Source organism: Tribolium madens, unplaced genomic scaffold (assembly GCF_015345945.1).
Source record: "Tribolium madens isolate multiple individuals breed KSU strain unplaced genomic scaffold, Tmad_KSU_1.1 Scaffold_71;HRSCAF=194;Tcas5.2_LG6, whole genome shotgun sequence".
In the NCBI taxonomy this organism is placed as follows: domain Eukaryota; kingdom Metazoa; phylum Arthropoda; class Insecta; order Coleoptera; family Tenebrionidae; genus Tribolium; species Tribolium madens.
Genome location: NW_025401041.1, coordinates 4954404 through 4965027, shown reverse-complemented (window position 1 = coordinate 4965027; position 10624 = coordinate 4954404). Strand labels below are relative to the sequence as shown.

General features: G+C 32.0%; 5 protein-coding genes across 6 annotated transcripts in view; 3 read left to right on the top strand and 2 right to left on the bottom strand.

The window, feature by feature from the left end:
* Positions 1–376: 376 nt before the first annotated feature.
* LOC123009143 (protein takeout-like) lies at positions 377–1417 on the top strand. Its single transcript, XM_044405269.1, has 3 exons — positions 377–437; positions 678–918; positions 970–1417. The coding sequence occupies exons 1-3, from the start codon at positions 377–379 to the stop codon at positions 1415–1417; spliced, it is 750 nt and encodes a 249-aa protein (XP_044261204.1).
* Positions 1418–3902: 2485 nt separating this feature from the next.
* On the bottom strand, positions 3903–4870 carry LOC123008689 (protein takeout-like). Its single transcript, XM_044404651.1, has 3 exons — positions 4710–4870; positions 4293–4661; positions 3903–4244 (listed from the first exon to the last, which is right to left on the bottom strand). The coding sequence occupies exons 1-3, from the start codon at positions 4774–4776 to the stop codon at positions 3940–3942; spliced, it is 741 nt and encodes a 246-aa protein (XP_044260586.1). The 5' UTR covers positions 4777–4870; the 3' UTR covers positions 3903–3939.
* Positions 4871–5558: 688 nt separating this feature from the next.
* On the top strand, positions 5559–6462 carry LOC123008785 (protein takeout-like). Of its 2 annotated transcripts, XM_044404795.1 has the most exons (4): positions 5559–5627; positions 5672–5912; positions 5949–6082; positions 6128–6462. In XM_044404795.1, exons 1-4 carry the CDS (start codon positions 5573–5575, stop codon positions 6424–6426), a joined length of 729 nt encoding a protein of 242 aa, XP_044260730.1. In that variant the 5' UTR covers positions 5559–5572; the 3' UTR covers positions 6427–6462. The 2 variants fall into 2 exon arrangements, with proteins under 2 accessions (XP_044260730.1, XP_044260729.1); XM_044404794.1 differs by having other exon boundaries at positions 5949–6462.
* Positions 6463–6537: 75 nt separating this feature from the next.
* Positions 6538–7382, top strand: LOC123008786. The gene is made up of 4 exons (XM_044404797.1): positions 6538–6732; positions 6782–6858; positions 6916–7052; positions 7100–7382. Exons 1-4 carry the CDS (start codon positions 6633–6635, stop codon positions 7266–7268), a joined length of 483 nt encoding a protein of 160 aa, XP_044260732.1. The 5' UTR covers positions 6538–6632; the 3' UTR covers positions 7269–7382.
* A 525-nt stretch (positions 7383–7907) lies between these two features.
* Positions 7908–10624, bottom strand: part of LOC123008516 (fatty acyl-CoA reductase wat-like) — a 3652-nt gene continuing 935 nt past the window's right edge. The window contains exons 2-5 of the mRNA XM_044404354.1: positions 9260–9382; positions 8827–9208; positions 8342–8777; positions 7908–8290 (exon numbers count right to left, since the gene is read on the bottom strand). Of these exons, the coding sequence (XP_044260289.1) occupies positions 7939–8290; positions 8342–8777; positions 8827–9208; positions 9260–9382 (1293 nt within the window). The 3' untranslated portion in view covers positions 7908–7938. The remainder of the gene's footprint in view (positions 8291–8341; positions 8778–8826; positions 9209–9259; positions 9383–10624) is intronic.

Genomic DNA, 10624 nt, shown 5'->3' with positions numbered 1-10624 from the left:
TATAGCTCTTAAAATGTGATTTTAACACGCCTTTTAAAAATGTTAAATTACTTCAAATTTATATCAAATTGTTAATCGCATCAGTGGAAAAAAAATCTTGACATAAATGAAGCACTCCACTCGGTATGTAATATACTATTTTACTTATAATCCGAAATAAAATTGTTATAGTTTTTGAGTTGTTTTTTTACTAAACAAAGTCGAAAACTGAAACTAAAATAATATATTATTATAATAATTGGAATATTAAATCTAATTATTTATCCTTCTGGGAATAATTAGTGTGACAATTTCAAATCAGCAGCAAACGATGTAATTACACTCCTCTTATATTAGAACAAAAAAATTACTTCTTTATTTGTAATTGTGCCACAATATGAGAAAGAATTTCGTAACAGCTCTCTTTTTGATACATTTTTCCAAATGTGTCAAACTTCGTAAGTATTTATTATAATTTGTCACCAAAAAACATTTTTTTTTTGTGTTTTTAATTTGTTTGGGTGCGTTAACAGACTAGTGTATTATTTGTTTTTAATGTTGGTGACAATTCCGTTGTCACCAATAAACTCACCAACAACATGAAAGAATAACACTACGTGTTACCAACCGACGCAAAATTCCCTGAATTGAAAAAGTTTAAAAAACAGCGCAAAATTCAAGCAAACAAAATTTTTTAGCCCCAAGTTTCAAAAAATGTGACTTGAGAGACAATAACTACAACGAATGTTTGGGGAAAGCGGTCCAAAATGCCATCGAGCAGTTGACCAGTCCCATGGAGGCCGTTGGTTTACCCGATTTGGAACCACTCGAAGTCCCATCGATGGTCATAGGAGCTGGTAGTGGAGCTGTTCAATTCCAACAAAACTATTTCGATATCAAAATCGGTGGTTTGACGAAAATTGACTCACTTCAAGTCAAGTAATTTGCAATTGATTTTAATCAATTGAAGTTAATTAATTATTTTCGCAGTTTTGATTTGGTGGAAAAACGCCTAACTTTGGACTTGCACTATTCCCAAGTCAAAATGGAGTTTCATTATGAAATCAACGGGAAAATGTTGTTGTTGCCGATTTATGGCAAAGGGCCAGGTTTTATACACTTTTTAGGACGTCCTAGATTCGTCTTCAATTTCGAGTTACAAGAGTACCAGAAAAACAAGAAAAAATATTTCAAAGTGAACAACACAAGCTTATTAATGGAACCACAACTGATCAAATTTCATCTGGAGAATTTATTCAATGGTGATAAGACTTTGGGCGATAATGTGGTCCAAGTCATGAATGACAATTGGAGGGAAGTCTTCAATGATGTTAGAGGAAGCTACGAGGAGGCTTTTAGTCAAATCTTTGGCGCTATTTTTAACAATCTCTTAAATAAAATACCAATTGTTGAGCTGTTTGACGGTTGGGGTCTGTAATATCGCAAAAATAAATGTTCTTAGCTTTGCATTTTGTATTTATTAAAAAAATTTTGATCAATATCTGGTACTCGGAGCGGATATCTGTCATGTTAGAAAACTAAAATTTAACCAAAAAATTATCGAAAGCGTGAGTTTCATGGCTCAAAAAGGCCTAAATTAACGTTTAAAGAAAAAACATCACATAGGGTGCCTTGGATTTTTGACAGTTGTTGACATTTAGCGTAAAAGTGCCATAAAGAAAAAACATCACTCACATAGGGTGCCTTGGATTTTTGACAGTTTGTTGACATTTCGCATAAATGTGGCTTACACTCTGAGAAAATCGAACAACAACGATGGTAAACGTCGCGTGTGATTTGAAAAAGTCACAAAAAGGTGACCTAAATAGTGTTTGTGTGTTGTTTTTTTTATACAAAGTGATTCTGTGGTGAAAAGTACGATTGGTGCGAATAACTCAGAGTCGCCGAAATGTCGTCGATTGACTATAAAATCCCAAACTTTTGTTTGAGGTGTAAAATTCTTTTCGGTGTTTTGAAGAAAATATAAACTTTTATGCGCATGCGCATGCTTTAAATGTGATAACTAGCGTTCGGATTTTTATGCAATAAAATTACTGAAAATGTGCGCATTTATAAGCAACGTTTAAGAGAAATATAAGAAAAAAATATGCGGTTTTTCACTAAATATGCAGAATTTTTTGGATGCAAAAATAATGTAAAATATTTAAATGATTTATTAACACAAACTAGTCACAACTATTAGTTGTCATCGAATGGCAAGCTTTTCTAAATTTTTTATTGTTAACTTTTGACGATGATCCGCTAATGTCTCATAATATTAATTGCCTCAGAAAGGGACCATTGGCTAGTTCCTATTGGAGTAATATGCTTACTTAAAAATGTACAGAGTGGTTATAAATGATTTTCATCTAGCCAGCTTTGGATTTTTTTGCATGTAACTTTATTTGTGCCGCTTTATTTTTTTTGAAAACTCTAGTTTCGTCATTAGTGTCACTTATTATTTAATAATAGATTGTTGTTAATTATACTTTTATTCTTTCAACTAATTTTCAATAATAATTGATAAAAATGTATACTTTGGAAGACAACAAGTTTATAATTGAAGTCTATTTTCGAAGTGGACGCTTAGTAAACGGCGATTTTTTAATTTAGACTTAAAACAACTAGGTACCCCTATTTTCGTAAAGCGACATTTTTTATTTTACATGGAAAATTTACAGCTGGCTAGATGAAAATCATTTATAACCACTTTGTATAACTTGCCTTGATAAATGCTAATTGTTTTCTTATTTTTTTTTTCATCAAATAATTTTTTACATTTTATTTTTGATTCAGAAAATCTGAAGTAATATTTTCAATATTTTGGTAATGGTCGGCATAAAAAAAATGCTGCCTCCAACCTGTACAGTTGCGGAGTTAAAATTTCGGGCAGTATTTTTCTATCACTTCAAAAAGTTTACTGTAAACTACCTTTTACTGTCATCATGAATGATATTTGACAATTAAACTTTTCTGTCGGTGACACAGTCGGTTTGAATTTTTTACTAAGCCAAAAATATGCCAAGATTTACTGTTTTAACTTAATTTACTACAAGTTTTCGGGGTTGTACCTACAAAATGGTACCTGGAGTCACTAAACTATTGTTTTAGAGTTAACTTTGATAAAATTCTTTAAAAAATTATAACAAAATTGTAGATTTCTGCTTATTCAGACGAGTGATTTAGTTAATTTTTTGTGTGGAGGTCTATTTTTTAGTGATTAACTATTATTAATATTAAAATTATTATTTTTATCTTGAAGTAATTTTATTCGTACTAATTGAAAATCCACCTTCTAAGTTACCTACGTTGTAAATTTTATAAAAATCAGTTGGTAAATAACAGAGATATTAGACGTGAAAGTCTTACGTGGAACACCTTGTATAATGAAAATTTAAAAATTGAGGTTAGGTACATTTGCATGTATACATATTTATTATTCGATATCTTAAAAACTGTTGAGTATGATTTTACACCTAGACGCTCATATTTCAAGCGTTTTTGCGACTCTAAAGTTTGATCGATCATTTTTACGATTTTACCAGTGAATTCCAAACTCCAAAAATTCTGAATTTATTAAAACTCGACTCATTAATATTTTATGCACTTTTTTAGTCTCTATAATCTCTAGATTTCATAATCGTTAAAAATGGCCAAGTTTTTGAGGATTCAAATCCGAAAATTTTCAAAAAAGTCTAAAAATCTTTAAAACGGCTGAACTTATGTATATGGAAAATCGAAAAAAAGAGCAGATAAAATGTTATCACAGCTTTTCTCTTACGTTATGATTGTTTTGTTTAATGAAAATGTTTTCAAGATGGCGGCACTTCCAGGCAATTATCATTGTATAGGGGGGTTAGTCGGAGCACTCTGTATGTCGTAGCGCTCATTTTATTTACTTAGTTCAACGCAAAAAAACATTGTAAATAAACAAGTATTTATTTATTTATTATTATTTTTCTAAACGCCATCAAACAAGTCAGATTTTGGCACTTTGGTTAAGAAATTATCAAAAATGGACTTAAATATCTTGCCGAAGGCCTCTTCGTAGCTCGATTGGACGTCTCCGTAGACTTCTTTCCAGTTATCATTCATGATTTGGAGCACATTTTCTGCTAAAATCTTATCACCATTGAACAAATTTTCCAATTCGAAGTGCATTTTTTGTGGCTCAATTGACAAGCTTTGTTTGCCTATTTTGTAGTACTTTGTACCATTTTTTTCGTACTCTTGGAGAGGAAAATCGATGACGAATTTCGGCTTAACTGGAATTCAAAATCAATTTTTTTAAATTGTGTAAATAATTATTTTACCCATGGTGATCGATCCTGGTCCTTTCCCACTGATGGGCAGTACCAGAATCCGTCCATTGATCTCATACTCGAAAACTAGTTTAATTTCGGGAAATTCGGCATCGATTTTGAGATGGTTATCCTTGAAAGTGGCTTCAAGCGAATTAATTTTTGTGTAACCCGAAATTTTCAAATTTTTGTAGTTTTGTTGGAACTGGACAGGACCGGTTCCAGCCCCTATGACCAGCGCTGGTACTTCTAATGGTTCCATGTTGGGCAAACCCACGTTCTTGATGGGTGTTGTTAACTGTTCCATACCATTTTTAATCGCTTCAGATAGGCATTTGTCCACGTCGGGTTTGCTTACGTCACATTTTTTGAAAGTTGAAGCTTTAAAAATTCACTCAAAATTGAAGTTTTTACAATTTTTTTACTTACGAAGCTTGGCATTTTCGCACAAAGCTAACAACACGAGAAAAAATAAGAAAACTGTTAACTTTTTCATGGTTTCTAGGCGAATGATGAAATTTTTTTACCATATGTTTATTTATATTGAGAAAGAATTGTTATTTAATTTGTATGGAAACCTGTTTTGATGCAATGAAAGGACGTACAAGTGTTTGCTGTTACTTTTATTAATCACATTATGTAAATAATTGATTATTTTGCATTTGTTGCAACGTAAATAAGCATTTTGCAGATTTGAAAAACTTTGAAATTCGGAAACATTAAATATTTTTAGGTTATGTGACAGGTCACGTGGTTAGATCTAGCCAATCACAATGCGGGATTTTCGGAAATTGCCGAGTTGAAAGAACTGATTTTCTGTTTTGTTACTAATTAGTAATAAAAAATTTGATTTTTTATTATTACTAAATGAGAAAATATAATATACTGGGTGATTTAAAAATCACCCCGTATAATACTGTTGACAAAAAATATAATAAAACAAGTGGGATATTGAGTTTTTACGTGTTTTTTTGCTATTTGTTTTATTTTTCTTACACAAATAATATGATAAATACGAAAATAAAACTAATTGATTGTCAAATTAAATTTTCTTGTTATTTTAACATATTGCAAATTGTCCACAGTCCAAGATCATTTATTGTCACTTTTGTTTACGACACCTGATTTAAAATTAATAAAACTCATTAGAATAATTCTCACAATCTGGGAAATTGTTTATTTGTCCTTGAAACGGCATTTAAAGTCAACACGCGATGAAAAAAATTACGAATATGTAATGAAATTAATTTAATTATCAATTAAAAGGCATAACTGAGGACAAACACTCAGAAATGAGACTCCTAATCTGGTTTAGCTTTCTCGCAATTTCGTTATCGCACGAGTTGCGTAAGTATTTTTTAATTTTGGGTCAAAATTTCACAATTTTTTAGCCTCAACGTTTCAAAAATGTCCCCGAAAAGGCCCAAATTTCAGTCAGTGTTCGGTGAAAGCGGTCGAAAATGCCGTAAGGCAACTCACTAGACCCATCAAAGAGGTGGGGTTGCCCGTCATTGACCCATTAGAGGTACCATCGATGACCATCGCGCCTGGAAATGGGCCCACCAAATTTCAGCAAAATTACAAAAATATGAAAGTTTGGGGCTACTCCAAGGGGCAATTTTCGAAATTTGAGTGAGTGGGAAAATGAAATTTTGTAAAAAAATCCAGTTTTGATTTTGGGCAAAAAACGGTGACATTGGATGTGTTATTCCCCGAACTGGTTTTCGAGTTTGAGTATGATTTCAATGGGACGATTCTGGTGCTACCTTTTCAAGGTCATGGGCCTGGGGTGGCCATATTTGGTAACAAACTACGATTTTTACGCAATTTTTTCAATTTTTTTCCAGAAAAAATCAAATATTTTTTTGATTTTTGGTTGGAAGAATATACGAGGGGTGGTCGAAAATATTACAGAGTTGTCCGAAATAGACTTGTTATGGAGCCAGAGTTAATCAAATTTAAATTTGATAATTTGTTTAATGGTGATAAGGAGTTGGGTGATAAGATTAATCAAGTTTTTAATGACAACAGCAAAGAGGTTTTTGGTGACGTCAAGTCGAGTTATGAGGAGGCTTTTGGGCAGATTTTTACAAATATTTTTAATCGTTTGTTGGCAAGAGTGTCTATTGTTGACCTTTTTGAATGATAAAAAATAAAAAATAAATTAAACTGGTTTTCCCAATTATGCAATTATTGAGCAAAGCCGACTATATTCTTAGCAAGAAGTTGAATAAATCAAAACAAATAAAACGTAACAACGTTATCATTGAGTTTACAAAACAACCTTGTTATCTTGTTGACACAATAATAATGTTTTGAGAGAATTAAAATCTCAATTTAATAAAAGTTGAGATGTACACAAATTCGGTCGAAATATTCATTTACGATTTAAACAAAGACTCTCATTGTTGGTGCAAAGATGAATTTTTGCAAATTTTGACTGATGATGAAGGTAAGTTGGCAACATTGTTATTTTATTTCTAAGTGTTGCCAACCAATAGTTATCCTACACTCCAGCATTGTCGTCCATGGAAGTGAATACAGTTACGGCGAGAACGGAATCGAACAACACAAACCCGTATTTTTTATTTTTTATTTTTTATTTGTTGTTAATCTTGTGATAAAATAATTGTAGAAATTACGACCGCAATATGTGACAGATTTGGACTTTGAGGAAGCCGTAAGTCGGATAAAACTAGTGGGGAAAACGCATTTGACAAAAATTGAAGTCGAATTATTGGTCGAAAAACTGAAAAATGACGCGAATTGGCTGTAAAATTACTTATTTATTTAAGTTATTTTTTTATAATTGGTTTCAGGGCTTGTAAATTTAATCCAGTGGAACACAACTGTCACCATTTTTCCGATTTATTTATTAAATTGTTGTGCGGGGTTGGGGCTGTTTTACCAGCGGAAATTTATAATTTTAATAAGAATTTGTTGGAGCATAGAGAGTCCTGGATTTACGAATTTTGTGTAAACAATTAAAAATACAAGATTAATTGTGTTGTATATGCAACCAGTTATACACTATTAGAACTTTTAAAAGTTTTTTATGTTTTTAATATAATTTTATATTTTTAATAAAAGCTTGTTGGAGCATAGAAAGTTTTGCATTAACAAAACTTTATAAACAAAAAAAATACAAGTATAGTAGTTGTGTTTAGGCAACTAATTATACACAGTTATAGAATTTTTAATTTCGTGTTAAAATAAAACGTCTGCAACTTCATATACAGAAGTGTATTGTATTGGTGGTTGTCTACATACATATTTTTATTTAACAACATGCATTTTTGTTTTAATTAATTGCTGTATTAACTACTAATTGATTTATTAATTAACACAGATTTGTATGGTGGTTGCCTGTAGGTACATACAAGGTGATTCACGAGGTATAATGAGCCTGACCAAATTCTCGAAGCAACCACCATTACTCTTCGCAAGTTATTTTGCGACAACTGTAATGTTGGTTGCATCGAAAATTTGGTCAGGCTCATTATTCCTCGTGAATCATCCTGTATATTTAAATGAATTTAAATTTTTCAATACTTGCCTCAAGTTTTGCAACAATTTTTTACTTATTACTTAATATTTTCAAGCTTGGGTAACCTTCAAGAAACTTGCTCATTAAAAAACAATTTTATTACAAACCCAATCAGTGATTAAAAAGTGTTAAAAAAATCGAATAAATTACATAAAATATTACACTGAACACAAGATATTTGATGACTTTGTTGGCAATATAGAATCTTTTCCATTTTATTTTGGCTTGTGGAAGTGTGGAAATGTCATCTTTGACTAAATATTGCCTCAAACCCAGCGCATGGGTCTTGTGGTACTCGTCCCAATCTAGCGTTTTCATACTGAAAGGAAACATGGCCCTATCGTCGTCATTTATGAAATTCCAAAGGGCCTGTGTGTTGTCATTGTGGAATTTCCACTCGTTGGTGGAAAAGTGCGAAATAACACTTTCGAATTTGGTGATTTTCTTGTATATTTTCACCATTCTGTGGGCAAAAGTATGTTAAATGGCTCGGCTTCGCCTCGGGTATACTTACATTGGCCGTTGCTTCGATAACACCATCCCCAAATCCATGATAAGAGCCGGCAAAAAGTGCAATAAAATACTATACAAAAAATGAACAAAGTAGAATTTATTTAGGATCAAGCAGTAGTACCACACGCATCGTATTGTTGGTACCTCTTCACCCCATAATTGACATTTCTGCATGAAATCCTCCCACGTGTGGTGATTCTCAACGCTCGAAACGTAATTATAAATCGGAATTTTATCGGTTATTTTTTCTACTGCCGTTTTATAAGATGCCGCGATCATGTTGTTAATCACATAGTCGCCTGGGACCAATTCGGCTGTTTTGGTTTTATCACAGTGCATGGTTTTTAGTAGGCCGGTCCCTGCGCCTACTACGATCCCCGTCGCTCCATATAGATTGTCAATCCAGCTGCGTAAAGGCTCCTTATAGGTTGCAATTACTGGAAAAAATCAGTTGGTAACAATGTTTGTCAATGCGAACAGTGTTACCAATTGCAGGACGCACGACGCACACCGGAAGCCCTTTTCCGAAATTTTTCACAGCGTCTTCGGCCACCCCTTTAGTAAAAGTATAAGTGTTGGGCCAATTTCCTATAATCAGTTTTGTTTGTTCGATCAAAGTCGACTCTGGTCTAGTTTCGACCAATTCGATCAAGCCTTGCGCTGAAATTGGCATTTGGTAGAAAACCTCGTTGATTTCTTTTTGAACACAGTTGGCGTAGGCCGTACTGACATGAACAAATGACTGTAGTTTTTGACAGTTTTTGGCCATGTTGAGGAGGTCACGTGTCCCCCGAACGTTAATTGCAGTGGCGACTGTGATTTTTTCGTCAAATCGGACTGTTGCAGCAATGTGAAAAATGACGTTTATCTGTGTAAAGTGGGCTTTAGAGGTGTTTAAGGCCGGGTGTTACTATACTACCTTTTCGTAAATTAGGGTTTTGCTTGAAGGGCTTAAACCTAGGTCAGGGAGGGAGATGTCGCCCTTGATGATACTGATTTTGTGTTGAAACTTGGGGAAAAGTTTTGATAAAGGTCCAAAAATCTGTAATGAGGAAGTGAACGGTTGGCATTGACATTCATTGGGAAATTTGTGTTGTAATATTGGTAATACTGAAAGGTGGAAAACAAGTCCCTTTGTGTAAGGTCACTGAAGTGAAATTTTAAAATTGAAATAAATATTTGACATTTAGAGAATGGAATCAAGTTTTCGAATATAATTTTTCTCACATTTTTGTGAAAGTCCGTCTCTGTACAAACCTTGACTTGTTCCTACTAAAAGTGGCCTTGAATCTGTGGGAAATTCAAGTTCTTTGACCTCTTGTCAAGTGAAAGATGCAATTGCAATTTTATACCTCACCGGAAATGACTTAATATTTATTTCGTGTTTTATGGTTGGCAGTCATTTAAATTTCATTAGGGGAAATTTCGTTAAATGACTAAATGGAAATGGTTATTTAATTGAATAGGAAACTGGCCTTGACAAAAATTTTGATTTTAATTATTGTCTTGGAAATTTTTAAATTTTGTTTGTTTACCAAAAAATAAAGTTGTTAGGTTTAATTTCCTTGTCTGGTGTAGAGAGAAAATAAAAAGATTACAATCTCTTGTTATAACTTTGGTGATTATTAGTCATATTATTACAATTACAGGAACAAAAAAATTACCTTTTTGAATGAACTTAAAAATAAAAATAAATAAAAAAATAAATACAAGGTGTTTCAATGTAAATGGGCTGAAATAACGTAAGTATTTTTACACACAAATGTACATAGTTTCCTGTGTAATTATATTTTCATTATTGTTATTATTCAAAATTTTGAATAAATGATTTTTAATTTTCAAAGGAAAGCAAATTATTTTTTAACGTTTTATTTTTATCATTTGTTTTTATAATGATGAAAATTATAGTACAAATGTACAGTGTGTGGCATAAATAGTATAGTATGTATTACTTTTGCTTACGACTGTACATATTTTGTAATTAATTTGTTATACAGGGTGAATATAAAGTATGGAACCAATTGGTTTTATTTTTGATCATTTGCCTCCAGAAAATAATAATTAATATAAATTAAACTAATATAAAAAATGTGATCGTATTTTCAGAACGAAATTTTGTTTTGTTTTTGAGTTATGCGATTTTTTTTGTCAAAATTGCAATTTATGGGAAAATTTTTTTTTGAAAAAATTAAATATAAAGTAGATAGTTGTAATCCTTAGAGTATAGCTTTTATGAGAAAAATGATTTTATAGTGGGTTGCCATTTAAAAAAATATTTTTTTTT

Bases quoted from the DNA above. Each gene is read 5' to 3' on its own strand.
- LOC123008785 (XM_044404794.1), top strand. From the start codon at position 5,573: ATGAGACTCCTAATCTGGTTTAGCTTTCTCGCAATTTCGTTATCGCAC. The intron at 5,628-5,671 runs GTAAGTATTTTT...ACAATTTTTTAG, and splicing joins TTCGTTATCGCACGAGTTGC to CCTCAACGTTTCAAAAATGT. The intron at 5,913-5,948 runs GTGAGTGGGAAA...AAAAAAATCCAG, and splicing joins GGGCAATTTTCGAAATTTGA to TTTTGATTTTGGGCAAAAAA.
- LOC123008689 (XM_044404651.1), bottom strand. From the start codon at position 4,776: ATGAAAAAGTTAACAGTTTTCTTATTTTTTCTCGTGTTGTTAGCTTTG. The intron at 4,662-4,709 runs GTAAGTAAAAAA...GAATTTTTAAAG, and splicing joins GTGCGAAAATGCCAAGCTTC to CTTCAACTTTCAAAAAATGT. The intron at 4,245-4,292 runs GTAAAATAATTA...TTTGAATTCCAG, and splicing joins ACCAGGATCGATCACCATGG to TTAAGCCGAAATTCGTCATC.
- LOC123009143 (XM_044405269.1), top strand. From the start codon at position 377: ATGAGAAAGAATTTCGTAACAGCTCTCTTTTTGATACATTTTTCCAAA. The intron at 438-677 runs GTAAGTATTTAT...AAAATTTTTTAG, and splicing joins TTCCAAATGTGTCAAACTTC to CCCCAAGTTTCAAAAAATGT. The intron at 919-969 runs GTAATTTGCAAT...TTATTTTCGCAG, and splicing joins ATTGACTCACTTCAAGTCAA to TTTTGATTTGGTGGAAAAAC.
- LOC123008786 (XM_044404797.1), top strand. From the start codon at position 6,633: ATGTACACAAATTCGGTCGAAATATTCATTTACGATTTAAACAAAGAC. The intron at 6,733-6,781 runs GTAAGTTGGCAA...GCCAACCAATAG, and splicing joins AATTTTGACTGATGATGAAG to TTATCCTACACTCCAGCATT. The intron at 7,053-7,099 runs GTAAAATTACTT...AATTGGTTTCAG, and splicing joins AAAAATGACGCGAATTGGCT to GGCTTGTAAATTTAATCCAG.